At 40.5% G+C, this 21,713-nt stretch overlaps 1 protein-coding gene across 2 annotated transcripts in view; it reads left to right on the top strand.

The window, feature by feature from the left end:
• The window catches only part of usp28 (ubiquitin specific peptidase 28), a 43,724-nt gene extending 26,387 nt beyond the window's left edge, over positions 1 to 17,337 (top strand). For both annotated transcript variants that reach the window (XM_034114385.1, XM_034114387.1), the window contains exons 18-26: positions 2,809 to 2,924; positions 6,196 to 6,453; positions 7,965 to 8,060; positions 9,189 to 9,367; positions 10,669 to 10,747; positions 11,624 to 11,703; positions 12,923 to 13,046; positions 13,903 to 14,101; positions 16,037 to 17,337. In XM_034114385.1, coding sequence (XP_033970276.1) covers positions 2,809 to 2,924; positions 6,196 to 6,453; positions 7,965 to 8,060; positions 9,189 to 9,367; positions 10,669 to 10,747; positions 11,624 to 11,703; positions 12,923 to 13,046; positions 13,903 to 14,101; positions 16,037 to 16,212 — 1,307 coding nt within the window. In that variant the 3' untranslated portion in view covers positions 16,213 to 17,337. The remainder of the gene's footprint in view (positions 1 to 2,808; positions 2,925 to 6,195; positions 6,454 to 7,964; positions 8,061 to 9,188; positions 9,368 to 10,668; positions 10,748 to 11,623; positions 11,704 to 12,922; positions 13,047 to 13,902; positions 14,102 to 16,036) is intronic.
• The last annotated feature ends 4,376 nt before the right edge of the window (positions 17,338 to 21,713 follow it).

Here is a 21,713-nt window from a genome sequence, read left to right as displayed (position 1 = left end):
ACTTTCTAATGTACGGGCACCAACTTTCTAAAGTACGGGCACCAACTTTCTAAAGTACGGGGCACCAACTTTCTAATGTACGGGCACCAACTTTCTAATGTACAGAGCACCAACTTTCTAATGTACGGGCACCAACTTTCTAAAGTACGGGCACCAACTTTCTAAAGTACGGGCACCAACTTTCTAAAGTACGGGCACCAACTTTCTAAAGTACGGGCACCAACTTTCTAATGTACGGGGCACCAACTTTCTAAAGTACGGGCACCAACTTTCTAAAGTACGGGCACCAACTTTCTAATGTACGGGGCACCAACTTTCTAAAGTACGGGCACCAACTTTCTAAAGTACGGGCACCAACTTTCTAATGCACGGGCACCAACTTTCTAAAGTACGGGCACCAACTTTCTAAAGTACGGGGCACCAACTTTCTAAAGTACGGGCACCAACTTTCTAAAGTACGGGCACCAACTTTCTAAAGTACGGGCACCAACTTTCTAAAGTACGGGCACCAACTTTCTAATGTACGGGCACCAACTTTCTAATGTACGGGGCACCAACTTTCTAAAGTACGGGCACCAACTTTCTAAAGTACGGGCACCAACTTTCTAAAGTACGGGCACCAACTTTCTAAAGTACGGGGCACCAACTTTCTAATGTACGGGGCACCAACTTTCTAAAGTACGGGCACCAACTTTCTAAAGTACGGGCACCAACTTTCTAAAGTACGGGGCACCAACTTTCTAATGTACGGGGCACCAACTTTCTAAAGTACGGGGCACCAACTTTCTAAAGTACGGGGCACCAACTTTCTAAAGTACGGGCACCAACTTTCTAAAGTACGGGCACCAACTTTCTAAAGTACGGGGCACCAACTTTCTAAAGTACGGGGCACCAACTTTCTAAAGTACGGGCACCAACTTTCTAAAGTACGGGCACCAACTTTCTAATGTACGGGCACCAACTTTCTAATGTACGGGCACCAACTTTCTAAAGTACGGGCACCAACTTTCTAAAGTACGGGCACCAACTTTCTAATGTACGGGGCACCAACTTTCTAATGTACGGGGCACCAACTTTCTAATGTACGGGGCACCAACTTTCTAAAGTACGGGCACCAACTTTCTAATGTACGGGGCACCAACTTTCTAATGTACGGGGCACCAACTTTCTAATGTACGGGGCACCAACTTTCTAATGTACGGGCACCAACTTTCTAAAGTACGGGGCACCAACTTTCTAAAGTACGGGGCACCAACTTTCTAATGTACGGACACCAACTTTCTAAAGTACGGGCACCAACTTTCTAATGTACGGGGCACCAACTTTCTAATGTACGGGGCACCAACTTTCTAATGTACGGGGCACCAACTTTCTAAAGTACGGGCACCAACTTTCTAATGTACGGGGCACCAACTTTCTAATGTACGGGGCACCAACTTTCTAATGTACGGGGCACCAACTTTCTAATGTACAGAGCACCAACTTTCTAAAGTACGGGCACCAACTTTCTAATGTACGGGCACCAACTTTCTAATGTACGGGCACCAACTTTCTAAAGTACGGGCACCAACTTTCTAATGTACGGGGCACCAACTTTCTAATGTACGGGCACCAACTTTCTAATGTACGGGCACCAACTTTCTAAAGTACGGGCACCAACTTTCTAATGTACGGGCACCAACTTTCTAAAGTACGGGCACCAACTTTCTAAAGTACGGGCACCAACTTTCTAAAGTACGGGCACCAACTTTCTAAAGTACGGGCACCAACTTTCTAAAGTACGGGCATCAACTTTCTAATGTACGGGCACCAACTTTCTAAAGTACGGGCACCAACTTTCTAATGTACGGGGCACCAACTTTCTAATGTACGGGGCACCAACTTTCTAATGTACGGGGCACCAACTTTCTAAAGTACGGGCACCAACTTTCTAATGTACGGGGCACCAACTTTCTAATGTACGGGGCACCAACTTTCTAATGTACGGGGCACCAACTTTCTAATGTACGGGCACCAACTTTCTAAAGTACGGGGCACCAACTTTCTAATGTACGGGGCACCAACTTTCTAATGTACGGGGCACCAACTTTCTAAAGTACGGGCACCAACTTTCTAAAGTACGGGGCACCAACTTTCTAATGTACGTACACCAACTTTCTAAAGTACGGGCACCAACTTTCTAATGTACGGGGCACCAACTTTCTAATGTACGGGGCACCAACTTTCTAATGTACGGGGCACCAACTTTCTAAAGTACGGGCACCAACTTTCTAATGTACGGGGCACCAACTTTCTAATGTACGGGGCACCAACTTTCTAATGTACGGGGCACCAACTTTCTAATGTACAGAGCACCAACTTTCTAAAGTACGGGCACCAACTTTCTAATGTACGGGCACCAACTTTCTAATGTACGGGGCACCAACTTTCTAAAGTACGGGGCACCAACTTTCTAATGTACGGGGCACCAACTTTCTAATGTACGGGCACCAACTTTCTAATGTACAGAGCACCAACTTTCTAAAGTACGGGCACCAACTTTCTAATGTACGGGCACCAACTTTCTAATGTACGGGCACCAACTTTCTAAATACACAGAAAGCAAATTTAAGGAAACAATATTGGCGAAATTAAAGATTTATTTTGTCCACTAGGAATCATTTTGCCAACTTTGCTTTTTGGTAATGTGTGTCGTACACCCCTCACCTAACTCCAAGTGGCTATGTAAAAGCCTAGGATTAGCCTCTTCACTGTAACTTATAAAAGTCACGTCCCTAACTCAAGACCTCTGCCTCATTTTTTCCGCAGAAGAATCAGAGGTATCACCCCCACCTCCACAGATCGACAGCAGCAGTGAAGCCGTCACTGACACCCTGGATCCCAGCCAGAGCCCCAACCAATCAGAGAAGGAGCTTCAGAGTCAGGTGGGACCCCCCCCCCGCCCCTTATATATATATATGGGTCAGAAATTCAAGCCCACAAAAATAAAGTGTGTACATGTAGGTCAAGGATCAAATGTCAGCACTTTGCAAAGTGATGGAGACCCAGACTTAAAGTCAGGCGGTCGTTGAGTAACTGATAGACTGAAGGTGAGGAGGGATTACTGACATCAAACCGTTTGTTTTTGTTATTGTGAGCTTGTTCAGAGGAACAAGCTCACAATAACAAAAACAAACGGTTTGATGTCAGTCATGTCAGTGATGTCAGTCATGTCATGTTATTTATTCTTACACAGGTATTTGTTGTGGTTGAAAAGAGACTTCAGTGCATTTCAATAAAAGACGCCTCAAACTACCAGGGATGGATAAAACAAACTACATTTACTCAAGCAGTGTACGTATGTGTACATTTAAGGTTATTGTCCTTTACTTGAGTATTATCTTGTCATGCCACTTTATATTTCTACTACACAACAATTAATGGGAAATATGTCACTTTTTACTTTTTACACTTACAGCTTTAGTTACTTTACAAAACAATTACAAAACTATAAGGTCTTGTTATAAATTAAACCAGCCAACAGTTTATACAAAAAAAGAGATTGAGAGAAATTTAATATATCTTATTATATATTATATATGTATTTCATTTTTTCGAATTATTCAGATTTCTAGTTTATATATATGTATTACATTTAGCTAATTATACACATTTTAACTACCATTTTCAGTGCAGAACCTTTACTTATAAAAGACTACATTTGCAGTGTGTTATTAATACATTTACTTAAATAAAGATATCTGCATACTTCTCTGTTCTTTGCAAACTACAGCATGACAACTAACCATAGCGAACAATCTGCACTTTCCTCAATAAAGAAATGATTATAATAAGCTTCATGAATAAATGGTTTATCGTCAGCTGTAGCGTTAAATGTAATTAAACACACTGGGGTATTAACTTTAAATTAACCCTTGGTTCCTGACCAAATATCCGGAGCTCTACTGACACGTTGATTTGTCACATGTAAGTGAATATTAGTCCCTAAATGTGTTTCCAAATGTGACCCACCTGTCATTATATAATAAGACCGACCCTTCACTGGATACAAGACGCTATTTTTAAATTCACATCCTCCCCGAGCCAATTTATTAGCCTTTGGAGAGTTTTAAAATAGAATCACATGCTGTATGCTGCATGTTTACTGTATTTGGGGGAGAGAAACAGACATTTCAGTCTTTGCAGACCCTTTACATGCACAAAAACCTATATATATATATATATATATATACTGCATGTTTACTGTATTTGAAGTGCTTTTTCCTGATGTATTCAATGCTCTCTACACAAATGCCAAACTATCATGCTCATTTTCAGGTGTATATCAGTATGTAGTGTCTCTACTTTAAAGAGTCCTCTCCTGCTGATGTTCAGGTGTATATCAGTATGTAGTGTCTCTACTTTAAAGAGTCCTCTCCTGCTGATGTTCAGGTGTATATCAGTATGTAGTGTCTCTACTTTAAAGAGTCCTCTCCTGCTGATGTTCAGGTGTATATCAGTATGTAGTGTCTCTACTTTAAAGAGTCCTCTCCTGCTGATGTTCAGGTGTATATCAGTATGTAGTGTCTCTACTTTAAAGAGTCCTCTCCTGCTGATGTTCAGGTGTATATCAGTATGTAGTGTCTCTACTTTAAAGAGTCCTCTCCTGCTGATGTTCAGGTGTATATCAGTATGTAGTGTCTCTACTTTAAAGAGTCCTCTCCTGCTGATGTTCAGGTGTATATCAGTATGTAGTGTCTCTACTTTAAAGAGTCCTCTCCTGCTGATGTTCAGGTGTATATCAGTATGTAGTGTCTCTACTTTAAAGAGTCCTCTCCTGCTGATGTTCAGGTGTATATCAGTATGTAGTGTCTCTACTTTAAAGAGTCCTTTCCTGCTGATGTTCAGGTGTATATCAGTATGTAGTGTCTCTACTTTAAAGAGTCCTCTCCTGCTGATGTTCAGGTGTATATCAGTATGTAGTGTCTCTACTTTAAAGAGTCCTCTCCTGCTGATGTTCAGGTGTATATCAGTATGTAGTGTCTCTACTTTAAAGAGTCCTCTCCTGCTGATGTTCAGGTGTATATCAGTATGTAGTGTCTCTACTTTAAAGAGTCCTCTCCTGCTGATGTTCAGGTGTATATCAGTATGTAGTGTCTCTACTTTAAAGAGTCCTCTCCTGCTGATGTTCAGGTGTATATCAGTATGTAGTGTCTCTACTTTAAAGAGTCCTCTCCTGCTGATGTTCAGGTGTATATCAGTATGTAGTGTCTCTACTTTAAGGAGTCCTCTCCTGCTGATGTTCAGGTGTATATCAGTATGTAGTGTCTCTACTTTAAAGAGTCCTCTCCTGCTGATGTTCAGGTGTATATCAGTATGTAGTGTCTCTACTTTAAAGAGTCCTCTCCTGCTGATGTTCAGGTGTATATCAGTATGTAGTGTCTCTACTTGAAAGAGTCCTCTCCTGCTGATGTTCAGGTGTATATCAGTATGTAGTGTCTCTACTTTAAAGAGTCCTCTCCTGCTGATGTTCAGGTGTATATCAGTATGTAGTGTCTCTACTTTAAAGAGTCCTCTCCTGCTGATGTTCAGGTGTATATCAGTATGTAGTGTCTCTACTTTAAAGAGTCCTCTCCTGCTGATGTTCAGGTGTATATCAGTATGTAGTGTCTCTACTTGAAAGAGTCCTCTCCTGCTGATGATCAGGTGTATATCAGTATGTAGTGTCTCTACTTTAAAGAGTCCTCTCCTGCTGATGTTCAGGTGTATATCAGTATGTAGTGTCTCTACATGTCTCCATGCTTTAATGTTCAAAAAGCTCTTTATTTTTCTCATACTGCCTGTGCTGCAGCACCTCTTTTCACCCTCTGTCTGAAACCAGAGCCCAGTCTGCTCTGATTGGTTAGCTGGCCGGCTCTGTTGTGATTGGTCAACCGCTTAGAAATGTCCCGCCTCTTAGCCTATCACGTACAATGTGTTGGAGAGCTAGCCAATAGGAGCGCGAGTGATCAATAGTGATGTCACTATGTTCCAAAAGTATCAAATGAGTCTAATTGAGGCGTTTTAGGCAGGGGGAGGGGGGATCTTGTGGGAGAGAAACAGAGATTTTAGCCTTTGCAGACCATTGACATGCACAAAAACCAATATAACACACTACAGGAAAGGGAACACCCCAACAATCCTAATATAACCTCTTTAAATCTTTCTCTCCATCAGACTCATGACTCAGCGCTCATTAACCCGACGCCCTCTGACCTCCATGTGGAGAGGGACGACACTCAGACGGCAGCCCGAGTTCCTCACACTGCAGGCGGGTCAGAGGCCTCCAGAGAGACCCCTGAAGAGGAGGAGGAGGAGGAGGAGGAGGAGGAGCAGCAGGAGGTCCCGGTCAGAGAGAACGTAGTCTCCGAGGTGGAGATCCCCAACGTGGGCCGGATCATGGTGAGAGCCGACGCTGACGGATACAACGAGGAGGTGAGGACATGTAGTCATTTTTTTCTATTCCACACATGGCAGTTATTTGAAAACAAAACATGTGCACTTTACAAAACATGTACACTTTACAAAACATGTACACTTATACTGGCTGTTTTTTTGTTTTTTTTATAGTGCATGTTGGAAAGGAGCAGGGAGAATAGCTAATACTACTGTACATAGAAAACGTTAGTCTCCCAAATATAAATAAATCTGGGTTAAAAGTGAGGATTGAAGCAATAAAAGAACATACATGCCGTGAGGATGCAGCCTTTTAAAAGAGAAATGCTTTACGATATATATTAAAGGGGACCTATCATGCAAAATGCACTTTTTGATGTCTTTTATACAGAAAGGTGTGTCCCCGGTGTGTCAGGGAACTCACGCAGCGTCAGAAAATAAAACCCTCTCTCTTTTCCTCCGTACCCAAATCTCTAAAAACGGGGGAACAAGGGAGCTGATCCAGATTTGCGTCCGATATGACGTAATATCTGAAATGTGGACCCACGGCCCTATCAGAAACGTTGCTATCAGAAACAATGCCCGACTGTTTTGGACGTAATATGGTCTTTGTTTACATTAGCATCGCTAACACTCAGAGCTAACCTGTACTGGAGAGCATGTGTGTGAAGAAGCAGGAAATCAAAAGGAACTCACCTTGTGGTATAACCGGCAAGAGAGAAAGCCTTTGAGCTCCATACTGTTTCAGAAAGAATCCTTGATAATCCATGATATGGCGTTTCATCACGGCAGTATTTAGTTTAGACGGTAGCTGCTGGGTCCCACATGAGCTCAGACCCCTCCTTTTTGGTTTTTTAACGCTTTATACCCCAAATCAGCACTTTTGAAACAGGAAGTGAAATAGAGGGATATGAGGCATGGCTAGAATGGGTGATCTGTTTGGTATTTTGAGCAAAACACTTCATAGACATGTTTTTTATATATTTTTATATATATCTGAGACCTATGCTATTGCCTAAAAATAGCATGACAGGTGCACTTTAACTCAGATTCATTGTTGGAAAGTAACTAAGAACATTTAATCAATTACTGTAATTAAGGTACATTTTGAGGTACTTTACTTGAGTATTTTCCTTTTATGCTCCTCGACTTCTACTTGACTACATTCGAGAGATAAATATTGATTTACTCCATTACATTTATTTAACAATAGGTTCATATTATCAATAACTTGAATGACTTCTTATTCTGCCTTGTATTATAATAAAAAATCTGCAATAGTACATTAAATTAATTGTTTGATTTTTGTGTTTTATTAATATCAGGAACTCGCACTAACTTACGATGTTAAATACAAGTAAAAAGTATTTGCCTCTGAAACACTTTACTTGAGTACCTCATAGTATATTTGTTTTTATGAACTTTTTTGCATTACACGTCGACTATCAGAGTTTGATTTTAAATATATATTTTTCAAACCAGTATGTAGTAATGGATGTTTGCACGTACATCATTATCAGCTGGTGTTTTATTTACTCTTTGACTTCCAGATGATGCTGACTCCGGCGATGCAGGGCGTGATTTTAGCGATCGCCAAGGCCCGACAGATCTTCGATAAGGAAGGCCCTGAGGCCGGACTCATCAAGGTGCGCTCTGATATTATTATTATATCTGATTCTGAAGGACGCACGTAATATATAGACTCTAAATCTTTTAAGGATTTCATTTTCTGAAAAGGACTTCTGCCAGCAAACATAAAATATTGATATTTAACCTTAAATTCAGGAGTTACATTTTCTCTCATTCGACAGTTTTTTTAATCTTTTTTTTATAAATGTATTCAAATCAAGTCAATAAAAGGCAATTAAGGTCAAAGTTGTATGTACTATTTTCACTTTAAGCTATTATATACTTTTTTTCCCACTACAATTACTTTACAGCTTTTATTACTACTGTAGGTACTTTTAAGATTTAGTTTGTTCTTCTAAAATATTAATTAGCCAATAAATGAATTGCCATGTAAACACATTTAAATAATGTTGTAATTTTGTTAATTATAATAATATATAAGAAAAACAATATATCATATAAATGGAAAATAGTATATATATACAAAAAAAGGAATTAAATAATATAATATATTAAAAAAATAACCTAATTTATAATAGTATTTAGAAAAAAACATAAATCTGTTAAAACAATTCTGCATTGGGAACTTTTACAGTTAAACCTTAAATATATTTGTATTTGAACTCTTAACAATGTGGTATTAGTAGTTTAATTAAGTAAAGGACTTCTTTCATCGCTACTGTGAGGTTAAATAAACCTGAAAAAGTCCTGATCCATTTCTATAAAAACCTGTTTGAAAATGAGCTGATCAGATTTTGGCCACTTGATGATGTCATAACGATGTTTTGTCTTGTGTAACCATTAGCCAATCACCAACCAAGGTACCCCCCCCCCCCCCCCCCCCCCCACCTTATCACCTGAATCTCCTCCTAGAGCACCATTGTGTTCTTTATAACCAAATCTCTCTCAGAGGGGCGTGGGGAGGGGCTCCTTTTTTTCATCTAAAGTAACAGACAGAGAATCAGCACTTTGGAAACAGGGCTGAAACAGAGGGGATTATGGGTAATGCTACAATGATCTGTTTGGTGTTTCAGCCAATCAGAGACATGTTCTGTATATATCTGAGACCTGTGATATATTGATGAGAAACAGTATAATAGGGGACCTTTAAAACCTCTAACCACCCCCCCCCCTCTGCTCCTCAGGCTTTCCATGAGGAGTACTCCCGGCTGTTCGAGCTCTCCCAGGAGGAGACGACCCCCTCGGAGGACGTGCGCCTGCAGCACTCTCTGGTCTACTTCTTCCAGAACAAAGCGCCAAACCGTATCATCGAGAGGACGCTGCTGGAGCAGTTCACCGACCGCAACCTGAGCTTCGACGAGAGGTACGGCCACGAATAACACAAGAGGAAAAGATCCCTGTTGAATCTCAGATATCTGTCTTTTAAAAACAAGTTTATTATAGCAGCACGTTTCAACACAAGGCAATTAGACGTGCTATACAACAAACATTATAAGCATTTAGACAACTGCAAGTATTTGAGGTACTTGCAGTTTTATTTACTGACACTCTATACTTATATTACACAACTATTCAAAGGGCTTATATAATACTTTTTTACTTTTTACAACTTTAGTTACTGTAACAGTACAAATGTTTTGCATAAAAAACGAGCCAACAGCTTAGTCGGTTAATCAACTATTCAGTAGTCATTTTTGTTATTTATTTCATTTGATTTTTTTTCTGTGTTTTTCTTGTTTTATTTTCTTTTACATTCAACAGTTTAAAATGACATTCTTACCTTCAATACCTTAACTACATTTTGCTAATTAAGCTATTTCCTCAATGCAGGACTTATAAAAGAGTATTTTTACAGTACAACATTAGTACTTTTACTTAAAGGTCCCATGTCATGGCCATTTCTACTGATCGTAATTCCATTGTTGAGGTCTACTAGAATAGATTTACATTGTTCAATGTTCCAAACTCACATTGGTTTCTCAAACAGCATCTCTGTATAGTATGTGTATTCACTCTCTGTCCTACACGCCTTGTTGGAGCTCCTGCCGCCCCCCTCCCTATGAGCCCGTCTGCGAGACACAGCGAAACCCAGCCCGAACACACACACACACCCGCAGCCTGGCTGTGAGTTTGTGTGTGTGCTCACACACCGACTCACAGCCTCGCCGCGTCCCGCCGTCTCAGGGAGAAGAAATCGGCGGAGCTGCAGCTGAGAGAAGATTGAGTGTGTGTGTGTGTGTGTGTGTGTGAGGAAGTCCGCAGATTGGTCCATTTGCACATAGACAGGTATTTTCTGTGTTAGAGTTTTACTCGCTACAGGGTGTACTTTGAGGGTTTGTGACTTTGCAGACCGTTTACATGCAGAAAAACCTTCATAACACACGACGGGTAATAACCGGAATAGCATGACATGGTCCCTTTAAGTAAAGGATCTGATTACTCTGTCCACCTCTGCCTTAAAGGTCATGGGTGACAATACTCATGTTACTTTTTCATTTCAGGACTGTTATGTGTCATGGTGTATTTTAGGATCATGGTATTACTTCATCTGAATACTTCTTAGAGCATGGCTTTTCCGCCCTCTAGTGTGCAGAGCAGAGACCTGCAGCTCACTGTTCCTGTATCAGTCAAATAAAAACATTCATCTTCTTCATGTGTCTGCAGAGCCATCAGCATCATGAGGGAAGCTCGAACCAAGCTGCGCCTCATCAAGCCCGAGGACATGGACATGGACGAGTACCTGGTGGGCTCACAATATTCAGGGATACATGCTGTTCATTTTTGTTATATTTTCACTGGGTGTAGCGGCTCAATTTCCAATTCAGTTTGAGTCGCCGAGAGGCTAAGCTTGGCTATAAGCTGCGACGCATTTTCAAAGAGAAAGTCCATACTGAAGTAAGATAGTTTGACGATATTTCATAAACAAAATCAAAACACGACAACTACACGGACAAAAACGATCAACCGAAAAAATGACAGCTACGACGCTGGTTCACTTTTTAGCGGGCTAGATCTCCATGGTAACTTGTGCTGAACGGCTGGATATTATAGTTCACTTTTCATTCAGGAACTATGACGCTGCGCTGTCAGTACGCTTCTCCATGTTTGTGATTGGTCAAATGTTGCTAACCCCGCCCCTTTCATGTGAACGCGCACATAACTAGATAGGGCACAGCTGGCTTGAGTTAACGAGTTGATAACCAGCGTCGTAGGACCGCTTAGCGAGAGCGCGTTTGTTTTGGATTAGGTAAGCCGGGTAACTCAAACATATCCAGGTTATGTTGAACCGGCTTCGTCGTACAGGCCTCTGGTGACCTAAATACACAAAACACACCCATGTGACAATTACTGGAAGTGCTCAACAAACAAATAAAAGTGACGTAAACAAATAATACAAATACCATCCATTATATATGACTATATGACAATGATCTGAAAAGAGACACACTAGAGGTATCTGTTTAGTACTAATACCAATTAAACAACATTACAGAATACCAGACTCATTAAAAGGATAAGTCTGGTGGTATTGGATTTATTTCTCATTGTCAAACAAATCCCCAGCCCTTACGTAGACGATACTGATGTTGACTGTTGTTTGTCCCGTGTTTCTTTACAGCAGTGGCACGATGACTACAGGCTCTTCAGGACGGTGTTCGTCTACCTGCTGACCGGACTGGAGCACTACCAACACGGGAAGTACGTTTACAACAACCGGCATGTGTCAGATTAACAAAGAAACATCAAATACCACAGATTTATTTGAAACGTAACTAAAGGAAAAGTTGCAATCATCATTCTGCACATACAACATAATGAAGAATACATATGAGCGTGTATAAGGTTCTTACTCTTCTAGTGAGAAGGACAACGTTTTAACACTTCAAATAGTTTCACTAAAATCAAGAAATACTTTGTAAAAACTTTGACTATATTTCACAGCCCTTAAAGGTGGGGTAGGTAATTTTGGAGAAACCGGCTCGAGATCGCTAGAATTTGAAAATACACAACCGGAGAAAATCTGCCGCTTCCTTACAGAGCCCCTCCTCCAACACACACGAACGCGCACATGGCCAATGAGGGCACGAGATAAGTTTGTGCACAGATGGAAGGCTGACAGGCAGGTAGGCCATCCAGTTATTTTAGCCGGGCCGGCTCAGATGATTGGTCGTGCTTTTTACAGAACTACAGCTTCCACAGATGATATTTATTTATGTATTTTTTGTCAAAGCACTTCAGATATTCATTGCTATCAGGATGTTAAGAGCATTCCATGGAATATAACAACAAGTGTATCTGAAGAGAATTACCTACCCCACCTTTAAGCAGGAATACAATTCTGAGCTTGAGATGATAACCTGAAGTGTTTCCCCCTTTAAAATATCTCTCAATGATTTGTTTACATACAAAAAAAGGAGTTTCTTACCAATAGTAGGACTGCATTTTTTTGTGGAGAATGACGTGTTTATACGGATTTTTTTGGCATCCACATACATCCATACAACACATTCTTAAACACTGAATCTAAGTGAGATCTAATGTTCAACATGTGACTCCAGGTGTGAGTCTCTCAGGTGTGAGTCTCTCAGGTGTGAGTGTCTCAGGTGTGAGTCTCTCAGGTGTGAGTCTCTCAGATGTGAGTGTCTCAGGTGTGAGTGTCTCAGGTGTGAGTCTCTCAGGTGTGAGTCTCTCAGGTGTGAGTGTCTCAGGTGTGAGTCTCTCAGGTGTGAGTCTCTCAGGTGTGAGTCTCTCAGGTGTGAGTCTCTCAGGTGTGAGTCTCTCAGGTGTGAGTCTCTCAGGTATGAGTCTCTCAGGTGTGAGTCTCTCAGGTGTGAGTGTCTCAGGTGTGAGTCTCTCAGGTGTGAGTCTCTCAGGTGTTGTTTCTCTTGTTTTGTTAAACGCTGTTGTGTTTCTTTAGGATGCGAGAGGCTCTGATTTTCCTCGCTCACGCCTACGAGACGAACAGCGGGCTGCTGGTGCACGGAGAGAGGCGGGGCTTAGAGAAATCTCTCATCTCCGTCTACAGGAGGAAATGTCTCACTGTGAGTAACACAGGCAGAGTGTGGATACAAAGCTGAGCTCAATAGTAAAGCATACAAAAATAACAATTATAATTAGTTTAGATCTCTATCTGTGTTCATACATATATCTGTGTTCATACATATATCTGTGTTCATACATATATCTGTGTTCATAGATATATCTGTGTTCATACATATATCTGTGTTCATAGATATATCTGTGTTCATACATATATCTGTGTTCATAGATATATCTGTGTTCATACATATATCTGTGTTCATAGATATATCTGTGTTCATACATATATCTGTGTTCATACATATATCTGTGTTCATACATATATCTGTGTTCATACATATATCTGTGTTCATAGATATATCTGTGTTCATACATATATCTGTGTTCATACATATATCTGTGTTCATACATATATCTGTGTTCATACATATATCTGTGTTCATACATATATCTGTGTTCATAGATATATCTGTGTTCATAGATATATGTATTTATTGTTGATATGTCAGAATGCAGGATACAGGTCATTGTACCTGGTGCATTGACATAAAGGAATTGTATTCTATTTATAAATACTGTTTGGCAAAGTAATTAAACACAGAAAACAGTAAGATGATAACTCTCTCTTCCTCCTCCTCCTCGTCCTCCTTCGATAAATAATTTGTTTGCAACTTACAATTGATGTATCTAATATATCATATCCCAATGACTTGTCTATAGACTCTCCTTGCACTTTTAACTATGTGTATCTGTTGTATTGTGTTGCTCTGTGGGAGGAGCCTGTGACCTCAGATATGATATACTATAAGCTATATATACTAGTGACAATAAAAGCCTTGACCTCTTGACCTCCTGCAGGCGATGAATGACAGTGCGTCCCAGCTGTTCTGCAGTGGGGATCAGCACAGTGTGGAGGAGGGTGTTTCCATCATGGAGGAGGCTGTGATCCCCTGCCTTCACCTGATGAGTCGAGAGCAGAGTCCGACCCGAGAAGACAGGGACGCCATGGAGAGCATCCGGAGCCACTGGTGCTGCTGCCTGGGGAGAGACATGGAGGGTAGGAGGAGCGAATACTCAGTCATCAGAGAGGGCAAAAGCACACACATCCTTTACTCAAGTAGAAGTACAGATACTCGTGTTTAAAAATACTCTGGTGAAAGTAGAAGTACTGACTAAACTTCTTTACTCAAGTCAAAGTAAAGAGGGCTTTGAAATGTACTTCAGTAAAAAGTACCCATAACTAGCAGCTGTTTTAAAGAGTACCTGACCTCCCTTTATATTAATAGAACAATAATGTCATTGTTAGCTAATGAATGTTTCCATGCTGAACAACGGCAACATGACAACGTTTTCATTGGTCCCTCTTCTTTAGAGAAGACCAGGAAATGATGGATACACGGATCGTGTTCAAATCAATAGGCACGCAATGACTCTAAATAATAATGATCACGCCACCAAACACACATTCAAACTAAAGGAACCAGCCTGTTTGGGAAATGTAAGAAGTAGAAAGTACAGGTATTTGGGTTCAACATGTAAGAAGTAGAAAGTACAGGTATTTGTGTTCAACATGTAAGAAGTAGAAAGTACAGGTATTTGAGTTCAACATGTAAGAAGTAGAAAGTACAGGTATTTGTGTTCAACATGTAAGAAGTAGAAAGTACAGGTATTTGTGTTCAACATGTAAGAAGTAGAAAGTACAGGTATTTGTGTTCAACATGTAAGAAGTAGAAAGTACAGGTATTTGGGTTCAACGTGTAAGAAGTAGAAAGTACAGGTATTTGTGTTCAACATGTAAGAAGTAGAAAGTACAGGTATTTGTGTTCAACATGTAAGAAGTAGAAAGTACAGGTATTTCAAAGTAAAAACAAAGTCAGAATAATAAGTAGTGGAGTAAAGTACTGATATCAGAAAAATGTACTTGAGTACAGATAGAAGTATTTGTACTTCACTACTTCCCACCTCTGATAATAATGTGTTTTATTTATAGAGCGCTTTTCTTGAAACTCAAAGACACAAAACATAATTAGAACAACACACTTAAAAAAACATATAAAACACAACATTAATGACAGATTAAAAGCAGTTCTGAAGAGGTGAGTTTTGATTTGTGATTTGATCATGGTGAGAGAGTTCAATCAGTTTGATTCCATTATTATTATTTATTCTGAAATAAAACACAGCTGCAGATCACTTGTTTATACCCAGGTGAAAAAGGGTCACACATGGTTTGACCCCGTGGTGGAAAAGTACATTTACTCAATCACTGTACTTAATTACTATTTGGACATAATTAGACTATATTTGAGTATTTCCATTTTAGTTTCTCTATGTTTACACTTGTAAGGCAAGGCAAGGCAAGGCAAGTTTATTTATATAGCACCTTTCAACACAAGGCAATTCAAAGTGCTTTACAAAAATGGAAGACATTATGAAAATGGCATTTAAAATCAGTCATTAAAAAGAAAAGATAATAAAATAAACATTAAAAGAAAAAATACATGGATAAAAGTTAAAAGTTACAGTGCAGTTTAAGATGTGAATAGTTCAATTAAAAGCAGCGGCAAAAAGAAAAGTCTTCAGCCTGGATGTTATTGTATTTTAAGATGGAGCAACTGTAACAAAACCCTAATCCCCCCAGAGATTAATAAACTATTTTCTATTCTGCTTCGTATTCTTAATCTGCAGATTTCCATGCGTCCTTATCTGAGCACAATTAGAAGAAGTAGTATCTTTAAACAGTAAATGCTCTAAAATAATAATAATATTAATAACAATTACTTTCATTGCACCTAAGGTAACCAAACAATTAAAAACAGACATAAAAGTGGAAAGAGGGTCACTTTGATTTGTACAACAAAGTTTGCGCATGTGATTTATTTTTAGCTCAAAAGGGAACTATATCAACTAATGTGATTTATATAGCGCTTCTCCTGGTGCTCAAAGCGCTTACATAACCCCTCTTTACCTGTGCTGCTCTTCCTGTTTTCAGACTCCTTGCAGGAGAAGCTGGGGGAGTTTCTGCCGCGGGTTCTGGACGGTTCTGCTGAGAGGATCGTTCTCAAAGACCCCCCCAAAGTCCCGGTGACGCCGGCCCACGACCTGTGCAGCCGCCTGGCCGCCGTCATGGAGTCTCTGCACAAAACCTCCGTCGTCAGCGTTAAGTAAAACCCTCAATTCATCCCCAAAATAAGAACTCCTTTAATCGAGGGTCCGACCGGTGTATCTGCTGGTTTCGCACGGCTAGCTGTAAGCTCCAGTGGTGGAAAGTAATGGTACACATGTGGGTTACTTTTATATATGTATTTTCTTCCTGTGGCACTTTATACTTGTACTACACTACATCCAAGAAAGAAATATGGTACATTTTAGTCCACTGTGTAAATTACACTGCTTATATTACTTTCATTTTAAGTTACGAAACATACAAAGAACTTTTAAAAATATATATGTTTTGATGTTGATTAAACTGTCCAGCATTGTGTTTAAATACACCCAGAAACACTAGCAATTCACAAACCAAAAACATTTCATATTTCATTTTGATCAAATGTGAGGATTTACCAGATTATTCAAAATAAGTCATTTAAGAATTTTGACTTTCTTTCTGTAATGAGTACTTTTACTTCACACACTTTGAGTACATTTTCCTGACGCTATAATACTTCTACTTAAGTAACATTCTCAATGTGGTACTTTTACTTGTAGTGGAGTATTAAGTAATGGATCAGAATACTTCTTCCACCACTGATAGGCTCTCTTTTTGGGGTTAGATAGGGTTAGGAAACATGAATGCAGCCCCAAGCCTGTTGAAATACACAAACAGAAGTCCTTAAAGCAGCAGCATGTTTTGCAAAAGTAGCACACTATCATGTCGAAGAACTGGTGAAAGTATGTATTAGTTTTTACCAGATATGAGTTTAAATACTGGCACTGAACTGAGTAGGAAGTGAGTGGATTGGTAGGATTTGTGTGAACGCACATTAAGGCCTTTAGACGGGGCTAAAAAAACACTAGTTTATTACTGCACGGTAACAGATGCTTTTATAATTAAATCTATGTTTTATATAACGTTACCAGGACATTTTAGGTGAAACTAGAAAGAAACATATCCACAGATCTATTATGCAAAAAGAAAATGATGGAGGTTAATCTGTGCACTAGAGCTACTGGACCTCTGTTGTTAACCATGTAAAGCCTTTGAGAGGAAACACATGGGACAAGAGAGGAAGTGCTTTCTGTCTGGTGTCACTTGTACTCTGTGATGATACTCAATAAATGTTTTAAATACTCTGTGTACACCTTTGTTATTATCTGTTAAAGTAGTGGGAGTTTGCCATGAAGATATCAGCTGTTATGAGCAATTACATTTTAGGAAATAAACATTTATTTTGCCGTTTTTATGTGGTGAAATATAATGAACATTGAGGTACATTTTGGAACAAAATAATGTACTTTTTTCTCCTTGACATGTATGTTCATTTGCACACAGTATATTGGTCATGGTAGCTCACTATTCTGAACGTATACATGTAAACACTGCTGCCATTGTCATCATCACAAGACCAGAAGGATGACCAACGCTATCCTCAGGATGTCATGTACACATTTGTAAGTTCTCTCTATTCTGCGTCCTCATGCAGCAATCACGGGGTGCATGAAGAAAATGTGGTCTGAATAACTGAAATACAATTGTGCAGCTGACCCATAATGTTGCATAGAAACATTCCCTTTTGGAGGCCTGTATTGTGGATTAAACATGTCCCAACATCAAAGAAAACTGGATAAAATGTCTCCCATTGGTGCCTTTTCAGTGGAGATAATGCATAGAGTTCCCATAGGGATACCTAAGAGCAGAGGAAAGGGGATGAAGTGGACTCTAGCTGCCCTTCCAGTGGAGTAAACCAGATAATGTACTCTGTAAGGTGCCTTTCCACTGGAGAAAACAGGATGAAGTTCACCTTAGGGTCCCTTATAGTGGAGAAAACTGGATGAAGTTCACCTTTGGGTCCCCTTATAGTGGAGAAAACTGGATGAAGTTCACCTTTGGGTCCCCTTATAGTTGAGAAAACTGGATGAAGTTCACCTTAGGGTCCCCTTATAGTGGAGAAAACTGGATGAAGTTCACCTTAGGGTCCCTTATAGTGGAGAAAACTGGATGAAGTTCACCTTAGGGTCCCTTATAGTGGAGAAAACTGGATGAAGTTCACCTTAGGGTCCCCTTATAGTGGAGAAAACTGGATGAAGTTCACCTTAGGGTCCCCTTATAGTGGAGAAAACTGGATGAAGTTCACCTTAGGGTCCCCTTATAGTGGAGAAAACTGGATAAAGCTCACTTTCTTCGCGTGGAGAAAATGTGTTTGCTTAATAAGATGTCTATAAGTGCTGCGGTGTAAAATTGAACTGTTTATTCGGAGCTTGAGGAAGGTCAGGGTTAATTTTTGTTTGCATTGCCAGCTCATCAAAATGGACCCTGGACCCTTTATAAAAATAGGCTGCATCCAAATGGAGATGTCTGATATAATATGTAACAGTAATTAATGCACTGCTGTCACTGACACTGTGGAAATGCCACCAGGCTAAAGTCCATCATTTGAGAAATGTGATTGCATTTAACTCCAACCTCTCCTTGATTGCCTTTTGTCCAAATGGAAGTTTACAGAGGGTTTGAGTAGCTCACTTTTCTGTACAGTTCACATTCAAACAATGCTGTGGTTATTATCTTCACGAGTACATGAGGACTAGTGACCAATGACCTGCGGATGTTATGTACAAAGCGTCCTTCGTGAGTTCTCATGACTCCACTAAAGAAAAAACATGCAACAGAATCTACTTAAAGGTGGGGTAGGTAATTTTGGAGAAACCAGCTCGAGATCGCTAGAATTTGAAAATACACAGCCGTAAAAAATCTGCCACTTCCTCACAGAGCCCCTCCTCCAACACACAGGTAGGCCATCCAGTTATTTTAGCCGGGCCGGTTAAAATGATTGGTCGTGCTTTTTACAGTAGCCTACTACGGCTTCCACAGATGACATTTTTGTATGGATTTTTTGTCAAAGCACTTAAAATATTCATTGCTATCGGGATGTTAAGAGCATTCCATGGAATATAACAAAAAGTGTCTCTCGAGCCGGTTTCTCAAACTTACCTACCCCACCTTTAAGTACCAAAAAGAAAATGGCCAATTTTAGAATGTTGTGTGCCTTATACCAGTGGCGTTTTCTCCCGGAGGCCAAGGGAAGCCAGGCTTCCCCTGTTTTTTCGGATTGTAGTTATAATTTAAATAAATAAATAAAAACACTTTGTTTTGTTTCGATAATTCTCCTTTGCTGTGTGTTGCTGCCGGCCCGTCTCTCCCCCACTCTCATTGAGTATTTTACAAAGAGTGAAACAAACAGCGCCCCTCTAGATGTTATGGTGAAACAGTAGATTGCATTCACTGGTGCGAGAGGAGGCCAGTCGGATCAAGCTTCCCTTGGTGAAGAAAATTGAGGGATTGACCAATCAGATGAGGCCCACGTGATGCCCCTGCCAACCTGTGATTGGTCAGGGCCATGCCAAGGGAAGCCAGGGTTGCGGTCGAATAGTCCATTTAGCTTAGGAACCTTCCTAACGGAGTGAAATGACCCGGAAGTCCCTCAGTGGCAGCCATGATAAGTGCCGTTCGAATTCTCTAGATGAAAGGAAAGGAGGTTTCAAACTTCCTTTATAACCTCCTTTAGCTTAGGAACCACTGGACCTCCCTAACCGACATGAGAGGAGAAAATGCTGCCCCACAATGCCTTGCGGCCGCGGCATTTAAGCCGAGGGAATGTCCGGTCGTTCACGGAAACAATCGATTATGAACGAGAAATGATATCATGAAAGTTACGGTTCAAAACGTATGTGGTAAGTTGCCAAAGTGCTTTGTTTTGAACGTTCATCAGTATTATAATCAAAAAGGGAAATGTGAACGTTAGTTTTGACTGAAATGATCAAATAAAGTCAACATTTCACAGTCTTTACTAAGCTGTGTGGGGTTTGTTCAACTTTTTAAAAGATGTTTGAATGGTGATATACACAGTGATAGATGTTAAGGACTAACGTTTATAATAAATACATTTGTATTTATTTTAAGATCTTTTCATAGTTCACACAATCATACGTATTGGGATCATTTGTATTAATGTGGACCGGAGGGAGAGGGTGACGAGCATAAGTTTCACTTTCCTTTTTTATTTCAATTCCAACTTTGGTCATGAAGAATATCTTTCTCTGTTGTCCCCGTTCATAAAGCATAACAGCATCAGAGCACGGTGCAGAGTCTCTAGATGAGTTTACAGTAGTCCCTCGTTCTTATTAAACATCCCTGTTGTAGTCCGCTGTATAGAAAACTGTAGTTTCCATAGTTTCCCCACCGCAGCAGGCGCACATTTATGACCTCCGCTGGCGCATCATAAACACGTCGGATAGTGAAAGTGCAGTCGGATTCTCTAAAGTGCCACAGGGTGTTTCTCAATCGCGAGTACGCTTGCTTGGTAGCACATGTCTGCCGAGCATCTTGCTTCAGAAGCGAGTCAAGAATACTTCCTGGCATTTGGAAAACAAAGAGTCGAACAGGCTAGCAAGTGTGCAGTTGTGCGTCATATGAGAGGCCCCGCCTTACATCTTCCGCCACAGATTTGGGGAAATTGGTCCGTGCGCAAAGCATTGTGGGGATTTTAAGACCGCGGAGTCTACTCATGTGCAGCCTCGATATTTCTCCAAACGGAGTACGCCGGGCTCGGTAGATTTCCAAGTATGCTGGAGATTGGAACAGTACTTCGGCGGCACTCGATGACGTAGTATGCTTGAAATAGTGGCTCTGAAGCAGCTTTACTCGCGATTGAGAAACACCCACAGTCTCTTCTCCTAAGTCCTTTTGAATTCTCCTATCCACTCCCCCTTAACCCCATGACGTTCCACTCCGAGGTCAAGGAATAGACGATAGGGTTAGAACTTAGGAGCTGTTTTTTTGGAGTATTCGAACGCAACCCGTGTAACTCTGGCTTCCCTTCAGAGGCGGCTGGCGATTTCACCTGAAGAGATGAGATTGTTTATATTTTTTAGTTACTTACTACTGAGCTAATTACAGAGACGAGGACTGTTGCTGCACTTGCCGTGTGTTAGAAAGGGAAGGGAAGAGAAGGTGGACTATTGCATGCAAATGTTTCTGTACATAATTGTTTTTGAATTCATGTGTTTCATACACGCCTACTGATACTTTGATGTGTACATAAAACTTTAAAGGTCTCCGATTTACTTTGTGAATGAATGCTTCTTTTTTATTCATTACCGAATCTGCACTGCGCATTGAGCGGCTGGTATTGCATTTGGGGGGGGGGGGGGGGGGGGTGTGTCTGCATAAATTAATAAGGAAATGCTTAAATTAATAAAACGAGAGTTTCGGCTGGAGAGTGCGTGCGGACCTGTCGGTTAGATAACCGGTGTGTGCAAGTCCTTCATATGTGTGATACAAATGTGTGTAAAATGATACCGGGCGCTGTAATCACTCATCTGGTTACGTTATTGACCCCCCCCCCCCCCCCCCCCCCCAACCAACCCAAAAAAATGGGCTTCCCCTAAATTTTTCCCCACGCCACGCTACTGCCTTATACTGGTTATTTTCTTTACTCTCTTGCTGTGTGGTT

The sequence above is a fragment of the Trematomus bernacchii genome, unplaced genomic scaffold, assembly GCF_902827165.1.
Source record: "Trematomus bernacchii unplaced genomic scaffold, fTreBer1.1, whole genome shotgun sequence".
Lineage (NCBI taxonomy): Eukaryota > Metazoa > Chordata > Actinopteri > Perciformes > Nototheniidae > Trematomus > Trematomus bernacchii.
Note: the sequence above shows the minus strand (reverse complement) of the source record. Positions and strands in the feature narration are given on the sequence as shown.